Here is a 20,787-nt window from a genome sequence, read left to right as displayed (position 1 = left end):
ATCAACCATTATTCAGAACTGTGTCTGCTCTCGCATCTTAAAAGGTTTCCCTGCAGCTGCATCCTGGGAACCTCCTGCAGTTGCCCTTCAGGGATATGGAATTTTAAATCAGATTGGGTGTGAAGCCGATGGAGGTGCAGAGTAGAGATGAGAGGGGTTTGGCACAAGATGTGCATAACGGCGGCTTTTAAAACCCTGTTGCTGCTTTTAAATAGGGTTAGTGTGCAAGTGTTAGGGTTAGGGCTAGGGTTTAATTATAACCCTAAGGGAATTCAGTCCGGACATGCAAAGTATTTGAATTTAACCTGAGGATCTTTCACTAACTTGAAGCATGTGTGTTAGTTTCAAATGTGTATGATTTAATACACGTTGACATTAATTGTGTGTGTCTTGCATAGACTTGCAACACCTATACAAAATATGTAGTTCTGTTATATTGCATGGTGTTCTTTTTTTATGTGTTTAATTTATTTAAAAATTAAAATAGATAAACATAATAATATAACATGTAACATCAGTGTTATCTTAGCTTTTCCTCAATATATGAATGAAAGACTAAAAAGGTCCATTATACTCTTAAAAGCCTAATTGACCACCTTGGTAACCTGCCATCCCCCCTCTCAATTACCTATGAGCAAATTTACTGACACATAAGGTTTTTATTTAGTTGAAAATATGTAGTCTTTCTGACTCATTGATCCTTTTAGACATAAACGGTTCTTCTAGTCTGTCCCTGAACATGGCTCTGAAACAGCAGGAGCCTAACTGTGTAGTGATAAATACATGGCGCTGTCCCTGGCACTGAATTAGCAGATTGATTTGCAACTGTGCTTCTCTCTCCCACCGTTATGTCAGTTTGAACATGGTTGTATAATATTCCCTAAACCATGTATTGTGATTATGTGCTATGTTTGTCTATCCGTGAATTGTGAAGCAAGCATCCTTGATCCCAACAAACTGACCTACTGATCCAACTTTTCTCTATCACACTTTGGTTTATTAACTGTAACATGATGACATTTCCATCAGCCTCAGATACACTTTGTATTCATGCTAATTAGCAAATGCTGCAAAACATGTTGACCATTATACCTAAATATCTAAGTTTGAGGAGTTTACAGTCCTAATGCTTTTGTCTTGTATACAATAACAGTTAAGGTGTTAGGGCTGGGTCAACAGTTCAGGACCTACAATGGCAGAGACCAGATGAATTCAGTCTTTTAACAAAGTTTAATAAAGGAAAAAAGGAGCAACTAAAAAATAATCCACAAAATGAAGGTGGATCTAGTTCACACTGGTGGCGGCAGCAGGACTCAGGTTGGCTTGAGCAGACACTGGAAAAACAGAGGAAAAAACAAGGTTACTCTTCCACAAAAACAGCAAGAGAAAATCACACTAAGCTAGGCTACTACGACATTCAGCTCTACCGAGTGAGACGGAATTATCTGGCACTGGAGTGTGAACATGACCAGGATTTTATGGAGGAGTTGATTAGATGATTACAGGTGCTCCTCATTGTGAACCAGCTGAGCCTTCTAACGATCACCACACTGCAAAGGAGAGAGAGAGAAGACATAGGGGAGGAGGAGAAAGCAAAACACCTAAACCATAACATAACGTTCAATATATATGTTAATGTGTTGCTTGTCAAAGTATGTTTTGTGATATTAATTATTGTAACTACCTCTAACTCTGCCTTAACTATACTGCATCTAACGGTGCTATAGAACAATCTCTTCTGCTATACATATGGTGGTGCTGGTGTTTTGAATCTTCCATAAATGCCTTCTGTTTACTGATACAAAGAGCATAGTTGCATATTTAGTCCTATAGCCAATCAGGGGCCTTCCCTATTGAAGCTTATTCAAAAACTAAAGAATACTGACCTTTATTAGGTGGGAATGTCACAACATGTTTATGCAGTGGGTTTGTGTTGTGCAGAAATAAATAGTTAACAATACAAAGGAAAGGCAGTTGAGTGTGTGCAATGACCACGTTTTGGGATGTGCTTTCAGTGTGTGTGTGTGTGTGTGTGTGTGTGTGTGTGTGTGTGTGTGTGTGTGTGTGTGTGTGTGTGTGTGTGTGTGTGTGTGTGTGTGTGTGTGTGTGTGTGTGTGTGTGTGTGTGTGTGTGTGTGTGTGTGTGTGTGTGTGTGTGTGTCTTAAGATGTTGGTCTGTTGACATCAATCAATCAATCATTGCTTATTTATATAGCCCAATATCACAAATGTTACATTTGTCTCAGTGGACTTCACAGTTTGTACAGAATATCAGTATGCAAATACGACACCCTCTGTTCTTAGACCAGTGGCGGATTTAGGATTGTAGGAGATCCGGGGAGTTGTCGGGGGGGGGGGGGGGGGGGGGGTGCAGGGCTAAAAACGGCCCGTCCACACAGCGGCATTGGAAGCTTCTTCCCATTCACTTTGAATGGGGTGACGTCACTTTTCGCCGAACTGCATTGTGGGAAGCAGAGCGGAGCTTTCCTGGCGTTTCAGGCTGCAAAAGTTGAGCAATGTTCAACTTTTGAAGATTCTGAAGCTTTCGGTGGAAGCATCAGCCAATCAAATCATATGCCAGTACAAGCTCTAGCCAATCAAACCGCTGCTTGTGTGTCAGGGGCGGGAGATTAATGTGATTGGTTGTTGGTTGCGCTTCAGACACGCCCGCCGGCAAGTTTGTCCAAAGCTGCTGTGTGGACGGGCCGTAAGAGTCACGTTTCTGACTGTTGCCTGTCAGTTCCGTTGCTATGGTTCCGTTGTTATGTGTACTGAAACGAGAGCCGTTATAATTCCACGCGCGAAAACAAAATAAAAATTGGAATACGTTATTTTAGTGTCTTAAAAGTAGACTGAGGTATGAAGGGTTAACGTTACATCTTAGAATAATTTTTAGCCATGTTATGTACAGATACTAACTAGGAATGTCAGTCGATTAAAATATTTAATCGCGATTAATCGCATGATTGTCCATAGTTAATCGCGATTAATCTCAAATTAATCGCACATTTTTTATCTATTCTAAATGTACTTTAGAGGGATATTTTTCAAGTTTTGAATACTCTTATCAACATATGAGTGGACAAATATGCTTTATTAAAATGTTTGTTTATTATCATTTGATCAATGACAAATATTGTCATGGATATTAAACACAACAACCTCTGAACATTACAAATATTCGCCTCAATTCAACCTGGAACCTCTCTCATACAATACAATATTACTGTGTGTGTGTGTGTGTGTGTGTGTGTGTGTGTGTGTGTGTGTGTGTGTGTGTGTGTGTGTGTGTGTGTGTGTGTGTGTGTGTGTGTGTGTGTGTGTGTGTGTGTGTGTGTGTGTGCGTGCGTGTGTATGTGTATGTGTATGTGTGTGTGTGTATCAGAGTCCTGCACGGGTCTGATTTTCAAGACCCGCGACGTGCAATACCGAACCCGCCCCGCTACCCGCACATATTACCAATTAGTTCCGCAAGCCGACCCGACCCGTCGGCACAGGATCCGCAACCCGACCCGAACCCGCATATATATATGAGCAGTGAAAACGTGCAATTATTAACACACGCAGTTGCATATTTCTCTCAAAAAGCCTGGGATGTTGGTTATTCTCTCCATCTAGGAGGACACCAAAAGCCTCCCAGATGTTGAATTTCGCTCTTGAGGAAGTGTTGGAAAATGCTGTATTCTCCGCTAGAGAGCTTCACCTCAGCCATTCAGAATGTGGCGCGCTCAGAAGCAGATTGATGCGCTGCAGACGCTATGATTATGCACGGTCCCACGGGGGAGAGGTCTGAGGATTTAAACATTAAACTAAATTATTATTATTTAAATATATTTATTATGCAACACCCGCGACCCGACCCGCATCATCTTTGTTTTACCCAGAACCGAACCCGGAAAAAAGTGTTTGGAAAAATACCACCCGCGAATCACCTTTTTTGCGGGTCACCCGTCGGGTACCCGCGGGTACCCGACCCGATGCCGGACTCTGGTGTGTATGTGTGTGTGCCGGCGCAGTTGTCTGTGAAATGCCGCTCCTCTGTCAAAGCATGAGACTGAAGTTCCCACTGTGGGTCAAAATAATGTGCTGTGACCCCCGAGGTAACTGTCATTACTGAGTGAAGCCCAATAGTCTTCTTAAATCCTACTCTACTTTAGCTGTTTGGACTTCATACAAGTTGTGTATTTTCGACACAGTGGTGGCTCTGGAAGGCAATTCATAGTGCAGTCGTTGGATGCGACCCGAATTATATCACGCCGCCCCTCGTCCTCCACAATATTAATTGACCTGCAAGCTGTCGCCACTCGCCACCCATTTAGCGATCTTTGTTGAAAGTTTGCTGCTCGTAGACGTGTCCAGGCGTCTCCTCCGCACACTTTCAAGTGTGGTCTGCTGCAAGCGGGCGGCTAGAGCGGGGCTGTTGGCATCAGCAGTGTGCTTGGATCGTATATTTGGTATTTTAAACTCGATGTGCTCTGAAACTACGGGGCGGCCGAGGAAAAAAAATGCACATGCGTTAATCGCGTTAAAATAATTAGTGGCGTAATTTGTTTTTGCGTTAGCGCGTTATTAACGCGTTAACTTGACAGCCCTAATACTAACATATAAGGGTATACTTAGTGTGGTTACTCCATGTTTACTAGCTATAACATTAACATTACATAACTCCTTTTCACTTCTTACTCAGTCAGACAGAGTGCAGATATCACCATTAGATTCACAAACCTGAAACATCATCCATTTCTTCACTGCTGGTGATGACATTGTTGTCAGCTGCTGATACTGCTGCTGCTGCAGCTTGTGGCGCCTGCTTTGATGAAAATAACTCTCTAATATCCATAACTTTATAGGCTATTAGCTTAAAACTCGTCAGGCACTAGGAAGGATCACTTCTTCTTCAGGGCAGGGAAGGCTACGCAGTACGCAGGCTAATGTCCCGCAGCGGCTGCCTCTCTGGTGGACTCCGGTACTGCACATTACTCCCGTGACATTTTAAAAAAAAATGTAGCGCCGCCACTGCCTTAGACCCTCACATCGTACAAGGCAAAACTTCCAGAGAAAACCCACAGTTTAAAGGGAAAAATGGGAGAAACCTCAGGGAGAGTAACAGAGGAGGGATCCCTCTCCCAGGACGGACAGACGTGCAATACATGCCGTGTGTAAATCGAAGAGATAATAAATTTTACAGCATAGGTAGACCAAATGTTTGGAAATGCATGTGTCTATAATAAGAAGATGAATCCACGAGGATGTCAACAGTCCTGTGGGAGCCATCAGGGAAGGAGTATGATGAGAGTCAGGCAGGACCACAGTGACAGGTTCAGCCACAACTCGAAGTCCTGGACTCAGATCATGACTCAGGATAGAGGATCCAGGACACAGGTACCATGACTCAGGACTAAGGATCCAGGACTCAGGATCCAGGACTCATGATGCAGGACTCATGATGCAGGATCCATGACACATGACTCAGGATCCAGGACACAGGACCGCAGCAACAGGATCAGCCTCAACTCAGGATCTCGGTGTAGATAGACACCAACATTTTTTTTGGGGAAGCCGGGTTATTCGGAACATGAGAGTACACAGGTACAGACAGACAGAAGGAAGAAGTAAGGTGTCCCCCGACAGTCTAAGCCTATAGCAGCAAAACTAACGCATCTCAACACGTTCTCACTCCCAACCCGTCACATGTTGACGGTTGGTCAGGGCCCCTCCCAGTCACTCTATTACGCACAGGGTACCCCTTGAGAGTCAGTTTTCCACGTGCAGGGCGTCCCATTGACTTGCATAGAGCTGGGATCGCGGCGAAATGCTCTCCGCAGATCCATTCTCACAGCTTTTATCAACCTTTTTCTTACTCAATATCAAGCCACACTTATTGTTTTTACTTCTTTATTTTAATTGAATAATGTAGGACTTTTGTTGCCGTCAGTTATGGGGAGAGTAGGGGCTCAGAATACTGAAATCTGTATTGTTTCATTGTTTTTTCCTTCTAATTTTGTATTCTTTTCTATACCACACACTGTTATTTACTCAACAATAACACATAATTATCCTTGTGTTTATTTATTTGTTTGATTATTAAACACAAGTTGGAGTCCGTCAGTACCGAGGATCGGAGCAGCTCATAGTAGTTGCTTTAGAGAATTTTACACCCGGAAGTAAGTATTCTCTCCGCTTCGCTTGACAAACCCCGTGATAGTCCTCAAGCTCTGTGTTGGATGTTTGAGTGTGCGCCGAGGGTTACGCCGAGCGTTGAACAGCACTTTGAAATGGGATGGAACCACGGCAGACTGTCCAAAACTGGATTTGAACGGGTCCACCCCGTCCCATTCCACAACCACACACATAGATTAACATCGATTTAATACATTAATGTAGCCTTTGTTTCTGCTAAAAGAGGTGTCGACCAGCTGGGGCAACAAGAAAATCGGCAAAATCGAGTGTGACTATTAAAAAATAAATAATTATGATATTAATATTGACAATAACAACCGACCGTCGGGGAGCGTTCTCATGGCGTCTATTATCAACGCTATGGGAGGTCTATAAAGGTCTATGGGACGCCCTGCCCGTTGAAAACTGACTCTCAAGGGGCACCCTTTCCGTAATAGAGTGACGAGGAGGGGTCCTGACCTTCCGTCAACATGTGACGGGTTGGGAGTGAGAACGTGTTGCGTGTCTACGTACATGCACTCAGTGGCGGATTTAGGATGGTAGGAGATCCGGAGCTTAGCCCAGGAGTTTTTTGGTGGGGGTTGCAGGGGTAAAGTGCTATTTTTTACAAGTGGGGGATGGACCGAACATCCTTTAGGGGGGTCGTCGCCTCCTCTAGGGGGGTCCGGGGGCATGCTCCCCCGGGAAGATATCTTTTTTAAATATTGAAGTTAAAAGCATCAATCTGGTGCACTTTGAGAGCAACATCAACCCTACCTTAATAATACCTTAAAGCGAACAAAAGACACTGCAGAACACTTATTCATTAACACCCTTTAATGAAGCAAACTAATGCCTTAACTCACTCAAATACAGTCGTTTACTTATTTCGGTGTAACGAATGTGCGTAGAGTTTTAAGGGATGCGGTTAGTCTCACCTTTATTCTGGCGCATTGCTTATCGTTTTATAGATCTATTCTCATCCACCATCTTTGTTTGTGACGTAAAGAGTGTAAGAGTCACGTTTCTGAATCTGACACTTAGTGGATGCAGTCACAGCCAATCAGTCTGATTCAGAGGGGTGCCTGTCAGTTCCGTTGCCTGTCAGTTCTGTTGCTATGGTTCCATTGTTATGTGTACTGAAACGAGAGCCGGTATAATTCCACGCGCGAAAACAAAATAAAAATTGGAATACGTTATTTTAGTGTCTTAAAAGTAGACTGAGGTATGAAGTGTTAACGTTACATCTTAGGATAATTTTTAGCCATGTTCTGTATACATACTAACATATAAGGGTATACTTAGTGTGGTTACTCCATATTTACTAGCTATAACATTAACGTTACATCACTCTTTTTCACTTCTTACTCAGTCAGTCAGAGTGCAGATATCACCATTAGATTCACAAACCTGAAACATCATCCATTTCTTCACTGCTGGTGATGACATTGTTGTCAGCTGCTGATACTACTGCTGCTGCTGCAGCTTGTTGCGCCTGCTTCGATGAAAATAACTTTCTAATATCCATAACTTTATATGCTATTAGCTTAAAACTTGTCAGGCACTGGGAAGGATCACTTCTTCTTCAGGGCAGGGAAGGCTACGCAGTACGCAGGCTAATGTCCCACAGCGGCTGCCTCTCTGGTGGACTGAACATTACTCCCGAGACGTTTTTTTTTTTCAAGTGAAACATCCGGGGCTTTTCAGAAAACATCCGGGGCTTGAGCCCAAGTAGCCACCCCTTAGCGCCGCCACTGCATGCACTCCCTTAGGATAGGTTGAGGGAAAGGGGTAGCAAGTAAGAAGTAAGGAACAGAGGTGGAGAGGCACAACGTGTCTACGTACATGCACTCCCTTAGGATAGGGTGAGGGAAAAGAGTAGGAATTAAGATGTATGCGCCACATCTATACCATGAGCGCATTGCTCCTAAAACGTGTTTTTTTTCTTTACACCAATCAACAGTTGTGCGTCGACTCGGCAGGGATCAAGGCACGTATATTCCTCTCCCTGCTTCCACCGTCTACACACACAACCAAATGACATACCATCAGAGTAAGAACTAAGATGTGTAGGTGAAGAGGCACAACGTGTCTACGTCAATGCACTTATTAGATTATTTTATCAACTATAAGCTTTATCATGCATTAGCCTCTCAGATCCTCTCTTCTCTTTTACTCTACTTTCCTCCCTTTCTTTTTCCTTTCCTTTGCTCTCTTCTCCTATTTTCTCTCCTCTCCTCTTTTCCACTTCAACCTCTCCCCTCACCCTCTAGCTGTTTCCTGTCTTCCTCTGAATTTCAGAGTTGACTGAACAAGCGACCGTTGCTGTTCCTTGGCAACAAGTGTGTGTTTGTTTTTGGATTAATCAGAGGCAGCAACTAGTAAATGTGTTTGTGTGCGTGTCAGACAGCGCTACACAATCTGCGTGTTACTAAATTAGTGGCTGACAGAACGTGTGTGTGTGTATATGGAGCCTTTGCTGCCTGAAGAGAACACAGTGTGTGTGGTTTTCTCCCTCTTATCCTGCAGTTGTCTCTTTCTGCCTCTTCCTCCTTCATCATTAATCCCAAATGCTGCCGTACAGAAGTCTCTCACCCCCCCCCCCTCCTCAAACGCTGTCCCACTTGTTTGTTTTTCTTTGAGTTTCGTCCTTTTATGTCGTCTTTCCCCTCTCACCTTTTCACTTCACTCACGCATGCAATGCGTATCTCTTTCCTCTGGCTTAGCGCGCTTTGCACAGAGACATGAAACATTGGGTATTATAAATGCAGCCGCCCCCCCCCCCCTGCTCCCTTAGAACCTGTCTCTTTTGGTCCCCTCCGTGCAGAGACCATTTTTTTAATTGCCACCGTTTCGTGACCCAGAGGTGTCATACTCCCACTGCACTGATTGTTATCATTTCCTTTTTCCCTCGGTCTGTGATTAATGGCCGCTGGCCTCTCCTTCATCAGCAGTGTCTGTCTGTCAGCCGGCCTGCACACGGCTGACTGGAAAATAGCTGTTCTGCATCTCAAAGATATGAATTATGTTTCCACAAGGAGGAAGATAAAGGCATGCTGTCATCTCTTCAAAGTGTTGGGAGAGAGTTTTGAAAGTGTGAAGTCGGTTACAAACAAAATCCAAAGAAAGATTCACATCCTCTGGTGTTTCAGAAAGTTGTTATTTAAGCATTGTGGCTGCCTGAGTCTTAGATAAGTTACATGTGTACGTTTCTACTTCCTGTATGCTTCAGAACTCATAGTACTCTTGCCTGCTTTTCTTGAACAACTTGCACTGACCTGCTTTCTCTGCACCTGGAGCCTATGTCGGTCTATGTCATTTGGCTGAAAGCCTGTGATGTTCTAAGGATATGATTGATAATATGCTGAGTCATGGGTCAATGTGATTATTCTATGTATATGTGATTTCGTTTTTTATTACCACCATGATACTTACCCTTACCACCAAGGGCGTTATATTTTTGGCTCTTTTTGATAACAACATTGCTCCAAAACTACCAGATTTTCATGAAACTTGTTAGTTTTAGTATTAAGCATAGGCTGAGGAAGAACCAATTTTGGAGCATTTTGGGATGGGATATGAATTAGAATTGAGTTTTGTTAACGTTGCGAGATAGGGCACTTTTGTGCTTCATTATGCTGAAAAATAGTTTTTGATTAGGACATTTTATGTGATTGCCTCTTCAAGTTGAACCAACAAAAGAACAGGTTTCCATATATTCTTTAGACCAGTGGTTCTCAACCGGTGGGTCACAACCCAAAAGTGGGTCAAGGACCTATTTAGAGTGGGACGCAGATGTGCGAGTGAGAAAAAAAGAAATAGAAAGCCGGTATTTCTAGGGCTGCGCTGCCAGAGACCAGGGGCCTCATTTATAACGCCGTGCGTAGGATTCACGTGGGAAGGTTGCTTACGTAGTAGAAATCCCAAAAATAGGTACAGAAATGTTCCGACATTTTCCGATTTACCAAACATTGCGTACCGGCGAGGAAAGTGCGCACAGCACTTCCTACGCCGGTTTGCCTTTATAAATCACAATCGACTCGAAATGCGGTGCAGCTTTTGCGGGCTTCACGTAACGCCCATATTTGTCTATAAATAGTCAAAGAAATGCCCATTCATTCATGAAGAATATCGCAGGAAATGACGACAGAACGGCAAAAAAAGACATCTCACACCGTGTCAGATTTTGGTTATTTTGGGGAGGTCGAGATAAATCATATTCTTTGGTGGATGCAGTTTGAACCAGAGTAGCAGCATGGAGGTCGGATCGTCACCAAAATAGATAAATAAGTGGTCCGAAAAAGGTTAATAAAAAAAAAAATACACATAGCCTTCCTCAGGCAGTGTGTTTGTACCAGGGACAGGAGACACCCCCTTGATGAGAAACTGTAAGAAATGATCGGGGAATCCCTCCGGAGTGGAGTCATGACGACTGGATCTGAATGATGTTTTCGTATTTGGTGGTTTGCGTCCCAGCTGTTGATCAGCTGTGCGCAGCGTCTCCACGGCAGCAACTCTGTATCCACCAGTTAAAGGAAATACAACTAATCTGTTGTGTTATATTAGCTGTACAATTTACCACATATGGTGTTCTTAGCTTCCATACCTCCTGTGTTTTATGACCGACTTATCAAGTCTTAGCAAACGGCATAAAACATGATTAAACATGGTAGTATATAAAACCATGCTCGTATCTACAACCTATAGAAATGCAAAACGGGGTCAGTTTAGACTTAATTCTGTCGTCCTGCTTACCGCATCATTTATGAGAAAACATTTCATAACATTAACACAACATATTAAAGGTGGTTTTGAATAACATATCCTTATTTATTTATTTCTCTAAGTTATGTTTTTGTGTGCACTGAGGAGTCGCAAACAGGCGTTTGTTAAATCATTTTAAGATTGACTTTGATCAATGTTTGAACAATGAATTCTCCATATATGATAAATGAGAGGTAACATTTTATTTATGGTATTATTTCCACATATTTCTCTCCATTCTTCCTTCTGCCAACGGTGTCGCAGTTTATCGTCTTTCCCGTTTTTGTGCTTAGTGCGTACGCATGGGTTAGAGTTTTCGTGGAGGACCGCACGTTTTCCCGTCAAGTTAGTATTTTATAAATCGCAAACATTGTGTAGAAACTGCCGTACGCCATTTTTTGAGCGTATATCCCTTTATAAATGAGGCCCCAGAAACGGTGTCACGTAGTGATCATGTTCTCAATGAAATATCTTTGCTGATGCTTCTCAAGTCTTCTGGCCGGTGGTGACTGTGTGCACATGAGAAATAAATGCCCACACCGGGTTATATTTGAACTCTCTGCCTCTGCCTCCTTCCTTGGTCGAGCCGCTCAATTGTCAGCTTCACAGTGCCTTTTTATTCCATATGACCATCATCATCTTAAAGGCCCTGTGAAGTGTGCACCTGTGCATGATCTGTTATGCTAATACGTATAGTAATGACCAAAATTGTCCATTGGAACCCATATCAAAAAATGTTGGAATAGCAACAAATTTGACGAGTTTTGAATTTTCCGGGGAAATCTGCAGTCGACCTTCGCCTTAGTGGGCGTGGCTTGCGATCTACTGCGTGACGTCACGAGATGGACGCCGCCGCACTGTTTACATTCACCACCGTTCGTTTTTTCTCTTTTTCAAAGTCGAATTTCTCAACGTTTTTGAGCTAGTATTTTCCTGGAAAGTGTGTCGGAGTCGACTGGAAGTGATTGCCAATCGAGAAAACCTGACAATGGAGGCGACAGTGAAGAAAGAGGGATGAAAAATACAGGGGAAACGATGCATTGCCGCTGGCTGTAGTAATGTCAAGTCTGCCGAAGTGGCGATGTTTCTGTTCCCAAAAGATGAAGGTGAGCCTTGCTGGTGTCATTGTTTCGTAGATTATTTGATTGATCATGATAAATAAAGGCCAGTGGTCGATTCGAGAGAGAGAGAAAGAGAGACTGACAGAGTTACAGGGTTGTTGTTAGCATCTGGTGCTAGCTCGGAGCTAACGCAGATTAGCTGTTTCAACAATAAGGAGAGGGAGAGTGCTCTCCTGTGGGACTGAGAGAGATAACGTCAGCTCAGGGAGGTAAACTGTAGCCTAAGTTATCTCAGTGGGTTTGGTCATCTATGTAAACAAATATGTCCATCTATGTAATATTAGTTGTATAAAATAGGTTAAGAAATCCTTCCAATGTTTTTTGATTATTGAAATATATGTTTCATATGAGTGTTGAGAGCTGTATCCATAAATCTCTTAATGTTGCCCTCAAAGTGCACCAGATTGATCACTTTCCTCATCTATCCTGTCCGAAAAGCTGTCCAAATCAATCATTTCTCTCACACTAGTATCACTTTCCAGAGTCTCCGCCATGTTTACAATCGCAACTGGGTACATCTTGTGACGTCACAGCCACTATCGTCTGCAACTTCTGTTAGGCTCAGACGGCAAAATTAATAATTCATTAATTCATTAATTATGAATTATTAAAAATTATTTTAGCCATGAACAGGCACAATGATATGTAAGGAATGAAACTGCCATTTCATTTTGGTGCAAAAACATGCACTTCACTGGGCCTTTAAACTTGTTTAAAAAGCATACTTTAGTTCTGTGAAGGGATATATATCTGCAACGTTGAGGATGTGGGTTGTGTCCATGGACTACATGTACTGAAAATGTATGCACTGTACTTAACTTCAAAGTGTATGTTGAGAAGCACATATTACTGCACTATTGTTTGTGAAATACATTTGAGTGGTTCAAAACCTTGGGTCGCAATTTATTGACAAAGGAAAAAAGTGGATCCTGAGGCTTGACCAGTTGAGAACCACTGCTTTCGACACTCTGAAACACATCACATTTTTTTTATTAGCATCTTAGCATCCATGTTGTTTCCCTATTTCTACTTAAAGGTCACCTATTATGCAAAATGCACTTTTTGATATATTTTATACAAAAATATGTGTCCACAGTGTATTCAGCAGGATGCCTACAGGAATTAGAGTAAAGTTGTTATATATAGAATACATAAAATGGCACTGAATACAGAACGGATTAAAGAAATATGAAGCTATGTGGTGTATAAGAAACAATGCGCGACGTGTTTTGGAAGTTATATGGTCTGTGTTTACATTAGCAAGTATCGCTAACGCTGTACTGGAGAGAATCTGTCTAAAGAAGCCGGATACAAAAGGTAATGTCCTTGTGGTAAACCCGCGACAGTGAAACGTTTGAGCTCCATACTGTTTCAGAAATAATCGTTGATGTGGTTTGGAACATAATATGGCGTTTAATCACGGCAGCGTTTAGCTGAGTTTCTGCTTTTAGACAGCCTTCTCTTCACAGAGCTCACTGCTTGCACGCGGACACTCCAAAGGGGCGTGGCCAGCAGCAGCTCCAAAGGGGCGTGGCGAGCAGCAGCTCATTTATATTTAAAGGGCCAGTCCCAGAATCAGCACTTTTGTAACAGGGCTGAAATAGAGGGGTACGAGGCATGGCTACAATGGGTGATCTGTTTGGTATTTTGAGCAAAACACTTTAGAGACATGTTTTGTATAGATATGGCCCTGTAATATATTTTTCAAATATGGTATAATATGGGACCTTTTTAAAGCTCATGAAGACACAAGTACAAACAAAGAAATGGAAGAATTTGAAGTGACTGTGAATGCACCATTGGCCACTGTTAAGGTCTGCACTCTCCGGCTGACATTCTGGTTATAGTCTTGTAAATAATTAACGTTCAAGCAGCAGGTGAAGTAGCCCCCATTAAAGAAACAGACTTCCTTGGAGCAGGAGGGAGGAGAGACCTGTTTCCACAGAGCTTACTTTTATCAAACGTGATTCGATTTCAGATTCTGTGTCTGTGAACACGGTAAAGGAGTGCTAGAGGACACAGCAGGATGGATTCCTCAGCAGTTTCTGTGTTCCTTTATCAGCAGTTTTGTGAATCAAACAGTTGCTCTTGCAATGGAAAGTCAGATGTTGTGTAGGGTTGTCTTACAAGCTGTCAGTGCCTCTACTCAAAGGATTTTGGGATACAGTGGAGGAGTTGGATCACCCTCTCTGCATTATATATCTATTGCAGCGGTTAAATAAAGCTCCTATACGTTTCGTGTCCTTCCTGTGTGGAGCTACAACTACAGATTGCAACATAACAATGAGGTTTCTATACCAACTTCTCAGTAAATTACACATCCTTTTATTCAGAACAATGTACCAAGTTTTGGAACACTGCAGTTAAAACATTTCAAATCAAAAGTAACTTGTGTTTTCTGTTCACTCACACAGAGATGTAAGTTCAGATCCTTCCACTCAACTGTAGTTAAGTGCCATTTATTGAATCAAACTAGGACGTGAGATTCCCGAAAATCTCCCTAACTACACAACACAACCCTGTCAACTACACAGTTTAATTTCAACACAAATAAACAGCATTCTTGATTACATTTCATGGGGACCGTATTTTCTCCAAGATTACAGTTGCAGTTGGAAGCAATTTAAATTGAAACACAAATCCAACAAAACTACTTGGTTAGGTTCATGGTTCAAAACTTCATGGTTTAGTTTGTCATGATTATTTTGAATAAAAAAAAAAAATGAATAAAGAAAGAAAAGTCATGTCTTTGTTTGACCCATTCTTCCAATATGACCTCTATACGGGCACTCCATGATTGGAAACATATTTGTGATGCGTCATCACAAATAATCTGGGAGGAAATAAGTTTCTCTTAATCGACAATGCAGTCTTGACTGAAAGGCCTTTTTATGTTTTTGCAAAGGATCATTGGAGCGAGGGTGGGGCGCTACTCTCGGACGACATATCATCCATACTAGCAATCGAATGGTAACTTATTTTATAATCTCTAAAGAAAATAGCTTGAAATGCTCAGCTCTTATATGTTGTCACCGTTGTTAACAATAGATGTTCAACATGTAGCAGGCCGATGAGCTATTCTGTGAAATCAAAACTAATCCCTTTCAAAAAGAGGAAACAGATTATTTTTTATCCGTTAAGTGCTTCTATGCACATTTTAAATGTTATGCAAAATATGTATGTGCTCTTGTGTAAGATAAGCTAAAAATTCCTTTTAGATCCCAAATGACACAGCATAATCACAAGAATCAGAATAAAGCCGTGGCTTAATCTGTACTTTTGTGTGTCCTGTGTGTTTGCATTTGTGTACTTCTTCTCTGCTTTGGTTACAGTCCGTCTTAAAAATACACACAAACCTAATTTCATGTTATCCTGAGAGACTCATTGAGCAGCTTGTTGACACCAAGGATATGAGCGTTAACACACACTTCCTTCTAAAGCAGGGGTCTCAGACTCAATTTACCTCGGGGCCGCTGGACGTAGAGTCTGGGCAAGTCTGGGCCGCTTCAAATATTCCGCAAAACATTTATTAAAAAATACAACATTAACAGTTATTCAACATCTTCTTAACATGAACTGTTCTTCACAACATAACTATGTACAGTTGCTCTGTCTTACCTACTCCTTGCTGGTAGAGACCTGGCAGGGCTTCCTCTCACACAGCTGAGCCACATTTGGTTTGAGGGAGGAAGCAGTTGAAACCCTCAGTATGGCTTGAAGATGTGCATCAGTAATTCTGGACATGTACTTTGACTTATTGAAGTTCATGGTGGAGAAGGGCTGTTCACACATATATGTGCTCCCAAAAAGGCACATGGTCCGCTTGAACATCCTGGAAATCTCAGGGAAGGAGGGGGGCAATTCTCTCATGAACTGTCCAAGCTTGTCTGCTTTCCCATTCACTTCCCTGAACTTGGCTTTGAGCTCAGAATTGCACTGCAGGTTGATGAGCTCCATTTGAAGCACACCAGGGGCATTTTCCACATCAAAGGAGAAGGGGTCTGCAAACATTTGGAAAGTGGCTCTGTGTGTCTTGAAGTCTGCAAACCGCTGATCGAATTCCTCCTGTAGCTTCACAATGGCATCAATATACTTCTCACCACTGAATGCTGTGTCCCTGTCCATGAGAGCCTTGCATGCTGGGAAATGGCAGAGGTTTTTCTGAGGGAGCTGGGCTTTCCATAACATCAGTTTTGTAGAGAATGCTCTGACATTGTCATATGCTGCACTAACAAGCTGGCCCTGGCCCTGCAACTTCTTATTCAGAGCATTCAGCTCCTGCGTGATGTCAACAAGAAAAGCTAAGTCCATGAGCCATTTGGGATCACTCAGCTCGGGAACAGCCATCCCACCCTTCTCCAGCATGAATACTTTCAGTTCTTTTCTCAACTCAAAAAACCTCTTCAGGACGTTTCCCCTGCTGAGCCAACGTACCTCTGTGAAGTAGAGCACATCCTCATATTCTGACTCAATTTCCTCCAAAAAAGCACGGAACTGGCGGTGCTTTAAGCCCCTGGATCTGATATGGTTGATGCATTTCACAACGACAGACATCACATTGTCAAACTTCAAGCATTTGCTGCAAAGGGCCTGCTGATGGATAATGCAGTGCAGAGCAATAGCCTCCTCCACACCCTCCTCCTCCAGTTTTCTTTGAACAAGTGCCACCAGCCCGTTTTTTCTCCCTGTCATTGATGGCGCTCCGTCCGTCGTAATTCCAACAAACCTCTTCCATGGCAGACCGATATCCGCAATGGCATCACACAGTTGCTGAAATATCTCCTGAGCGGTGGTCTGGCCATGCATTGGTTTCACTGTAAGCAACTCCTCTGTCACTTCAAAATTGTCATCAACACCACGGACATACATTGCGAGCTGAGCGGTGTCAGTGATGTCTGTGCTCTCATCAAGAGCTACAGAGTATGCACGGAAAAGTTTGGCTTTGTCGCATGTCACTTGATAAGTCAGAAATGCGCTCTGCCACTGTGTTAGCTGACAGGCTGATGTTGATGAACTGACCCTTCTTTTCCGGACAGACTATACTTGCAGTCTGCAACATGCATTTTTTTACAAACTCGCCTTCCGTAAACGGCTTTCCCGCTCTAGCAATCATCTCACTCACCACATAGCTAGCTTCGACTGCTAAATCAGCCTCATTGCTTCCTTTGTTGAAGAGATTTTGTTGCTTCCATAGCATTTTTTTTAGCTCTGTGACTTTTTTCTCTCTCTCATCTCCCAGGTATTTTGCATACTTTGCATGTTTAGTTGAGTAGTGACGTTTGACGTTATACTCCTTGTATACAGCGATTTTCTCTGTGCATATAAGGCACGTTGCGTTTCCCCTGTACTCAACAAAAAAATATTCAGTCTCCCACTGAAATGTTCTGTGGTCATCATCGATTTTTCTTTTCCCTGAAAGTTTTGATGAAGACATGGCGATATATTTTGCTTCCACTCTGTGTCACTTGTGGATCACTCTGTCTGGATTGATTCCGCTGCGCGCATTTGATTGACGTGTGGCGGAGTTCCCTCGGAGGGGGGAGGGGCGAGGGAACTCCGCGCAGCAGTTCCCTGCCAGCAGCAGCAGCAGCAGCGGGAAAAATAAAATTGAAATATAAAGCGCAAATGTAAACGCGCGGGCCAGATTAACACTATTACATGATATCAACAAAGGGGCCATGAGAAACTGTCTCACGGGCCACATCTGGCCCGCGGGCCTGGAGTCTGAGACACCTGTTCTAAAGCCATGATTGTTAGTGAAAAACATAATGGCGTTCTTCTTTTAAAGGATGTTTTTCTGGCAGTCTTATGTTCAAGAGAGCAGAAAAGCCCGAGATAATGACTTCAAAGTGACATTTGTCTGTGGAGGCTCTGCTCTCACGCCTAACTCGAGTGCTCGAAGAAGCATTGTGACTATAAAATAAGACTCGTGCTCGGAACAAAGTTTCATACTTTCAGCTTTTCATCCACCTCAGTGAGCCCAAAGGGCTGAGCTCAGTGGTTTTTCTTCTTGGCATGAGTGTATGCTGACAGGAGCCTCTGATAGTGGATCCCTGATGAGCTTAATTTTAGATGTTCTGCTGGAGGGCACAAGGAAAGATTCATGTCTAATCCCATACTGTAGCACTCATGTACAGTGTGCTGATTCTTCTTTCAAGAGTTACTCCAACTGAGAGCAGGAGTCAGCTAGATGTATCCCATCTTTGTGCTAATCTAGGCTAAACTCGTCTCAAAACAAGCTTTCTCTTAAAAATAAATAAATGTGTAGGTCTGTGTTAAAATGATGCACTGTTATACTCATACTACATACTACTGTGTTATTTAGGCGTCTCCTTTTACGTTTACGTCTGTAACATTATGACATCATGACTATGGAACACATCTCTATTGGCTAGTGCTCCAGCACATTGTACGTGGTAGGCTAAGGGGCGGGACATCAGTTGAACAATCACAACAGAGCCGGCCAGCTAACCAATCAGAGCAGACTGGGCTCTGGTTTCAGACAGAGGGTGAAAAGAGGTGCTGCAGCACAGGGATAAATAAAGAGCTTTTTGAACATTAAAGCATGGAGACATGTCACAGTAGAGACGCATAATACATATATACCCCTGAAAAGGAGCATTATAGGGCCGCTCTAACATATTTTTCAATGATCATTTGATCAGTCAAAATAATCGTTTAGTTATTTTTTTCAAAAGAGAGGGAAACTCTCTTATAATTCTATATATAAAACACCTATAACACACTAAAAGCATGTTAGGGCTTCTGTAATTATGCTGCTCAGTGAAAAATCCACTGAGAAAATGACCTTAGCCTCCTTAGACCAGAATGCAAAGCAGTTCTGAGTACGCTCTGCAGCAGCTTTCTCTCAAACAGAAAACACCCTCACTCTTATCAGGATAAGTGCTACGTTTGCAGAACATTCAACAAGATCCTTCTTCTATCAAAAGACACTCAAGATATGCCAGAATCTCGGATGAGAGCAGCGGAGCAAAAGTGGAGAGGAAATAGCTGGAAGTGCATTGAACATCACTTATAACCATTTCAGATGATCTGAGTGCTGATGTCCTTTAAGAGTCCTTGATATGTCCTTTATAAGTTGAGTTCCTTCCAAGTAAAATTCTGATCTTATTACACTCTGACCCAGCAGAAGCAGAGTCTAGATTTGTGGGGCTTTGGCCAAAGCTGGAGGTGCTGACTCTGTTGAAGCCGGGAACACTCGTGCTGTCGGATGATACTCACTACATTGAGCGTGGTGGCAGCGCCTCGTCCTCTCAGCCAAAGCGCCTTACTGGGGGAAGCCTGGAGCCCCGCTGAGGCTTTCATTAGGAGCTCAGAGAGTGGATGATCACAGAGGAAGAGCTACGCCTGATGGAGTGAAATCCGACGGCGTTAAACAACAACACTCACTTGGGTTTCTTAATGTGGATTAGGAGTGAATTAGAGAAATCAGATGCAGAGTAAAACATGAAAGCATAGAATCAAGGCAGAGATGGAAGAATCCTTAACTTAAAGAGGACATATTATGCTGATTTTTAGGGACACATTTGTATTTTATTTCTCGGGACTGGGGAACACTGCTGCAATGTAGAGTCCTTTCTCTCTTGAATGTGCAGACATGATGTGAAGCTGCAGTCTTCACAATGTTCCAACTCTTTTGACCAAGACGCAGCAACATGAGAGAACAGAAAAGTCACAAATAGTGCTCTGATGTTGGTTTGGTGTGTCGGGGCCTTCAGAGTCTCCAAAAAGATAATAGGTTGGGTATTTCAGAGTTGAGTAGAACTGGAGAAAGAGAGGGAGCAGAGGGATCAAACAGCTGCGGTCTCCTCCGACAGGAAACCTTCATCTGGATCAGTCAACTTACGCTCTGTTTCATATTGTATTTCAGAGGAATGAAGGGTTTGGCACACAGTGTACTGGAGTAAGAACCTGAAAAATAGTTGCAGTACTTGAATGACAGTTGATTTTGCATTGTCGTACCAACTATCAGAAGTAAAGTTGATTGCTAACACATCCAATAATTGATTAAAGAGGATATGATGCACATGTTCAGGTTCAATAGTATTCTGTGTCTCTACTGTGACATGTCTCCATGCTCTAATGTTCAAAAAGCTCTTTATTTTTCTCATACTGCCTGTGCTGCAGCACCTCTTTTCACCCTCTGTCTGAAACCAGAGCCCAGTCTGCTCTGATTGGTCATCACGTACAATGTCTTGGAGCGCTAGCCAATAGAAGCAAGAGTGTTAAGACATGATGATAGTGTGCTATGGAATTACACAAAGGTAACGATTTACAAGCACAATAACCTATACAACACATTACAGGAAAGGAAAAACACAGAAAAGCATGATTGAATCATGTTTCAACCAATGACAACGATAGTGTTACAGCCGCTGCCTTCCTGGGGCTGTTAATTCTGTGTGTGTGTGTGTGTGTGAGTGTCCTCCGATGCCACTGGTCGTCCCGCCCTCGCAACATCCGAACCGGTGATTGGATAGACGTCATCCAATCCCCGCCCTCTTCCGGCACGTCTTCCGGGGGAGGAGTACAAAGGCTGGGAACGGAGATCATTCGGGAGGCTCTGTGTTGGGACACAGACGCCTCTAGCCTCTTGATACTTTTCTTGTGGTGTTTAAGCTATTAGCTTCCCTGTAATCCGTAGACTACTAAGCAGAGTGCAAGTAGTGTGTTGTGCCTCGTGTTGTGTTGTGTTTATAATTGTGAGCTTAGACCCAGGTGAT

At 42.8% G+C, this 20,787-nt stretch overlaps 2 protein-coding genes across 3 annotated transcripts in view; one reads left to right on the top strand and one right to left on the bottom strand.

The window, feature by feature from the left end:
* The window catches only part of klhdc8b (kelch domain containing 8B), a gene marked incomplete at its 3' end in the record, with an annotated part of 357,262 nt that overhangs the window by 23,064 nt on the left and 313,411 nt on the right, over positions 1-20,787 (top strand). The window lies entirely within an intron of this gene.
* On the bottom strand, positions 839-17,042 carry LOC307037712 (general transcription factor II-I repeat domain-containing protein 2A-like). Of its 2 annotated transcripts, XR_013807770.1 has the most exons (4): positions 15,662-17,042; positions 15,507-15,547; positions 1,428-1,550; positions 839-1,334 (listed from the first exon to the last, which is right to left on the bottom strand). XR_013807770.1 is itself a non-coding variant. In XM_079678773.1 (3 exons), the coding sequence occupies exon 1, from the start codon at positions 16,910-16,912 to the stop codon at positions 15,662-15,664; it is 1,251 nt and encodes a 416-aa protein (XP_079534899.1). In that variant the 5' UTR covers positions 16,913-17,042; the 3' UTR covers positions 839-1,550; positions 15,507-15,547. The 2 variants fall into 2 exon arrangements, 1 of the variants encoding a protein (XP_079534899.1); XM_079678773.1 differs by having other exon boundaries at positions 839-1,550.

The sequence above is a fragment of the Notothenia rossii genome, assembly GCF_949606895.1.
Source record: "Notothenia rossii genome assembly, chromosome: 4".
In the NCBI taxonomy this organism is placed as follows: Eukaryota; Metazoa; Chordata; class Actinopteri; order Perciformes; family Nototheniidae; genus Notothenia; species Notothenia rossii.
Note: the sequence above shows the minus strand (reverse complement) of the source record. Positions and strands in the feature narration are given on the sequence as shown.

What these genes read in the sequence shown, in the direction of transcription:
- LOC307037712 (XM_079678773.1), bottom strand. Translation starts at nt 16,912, where the DNA reads ATGTATGTCCGTGGTGTTGATGACAATTTTGAAGTGACAGAGGAGTTG.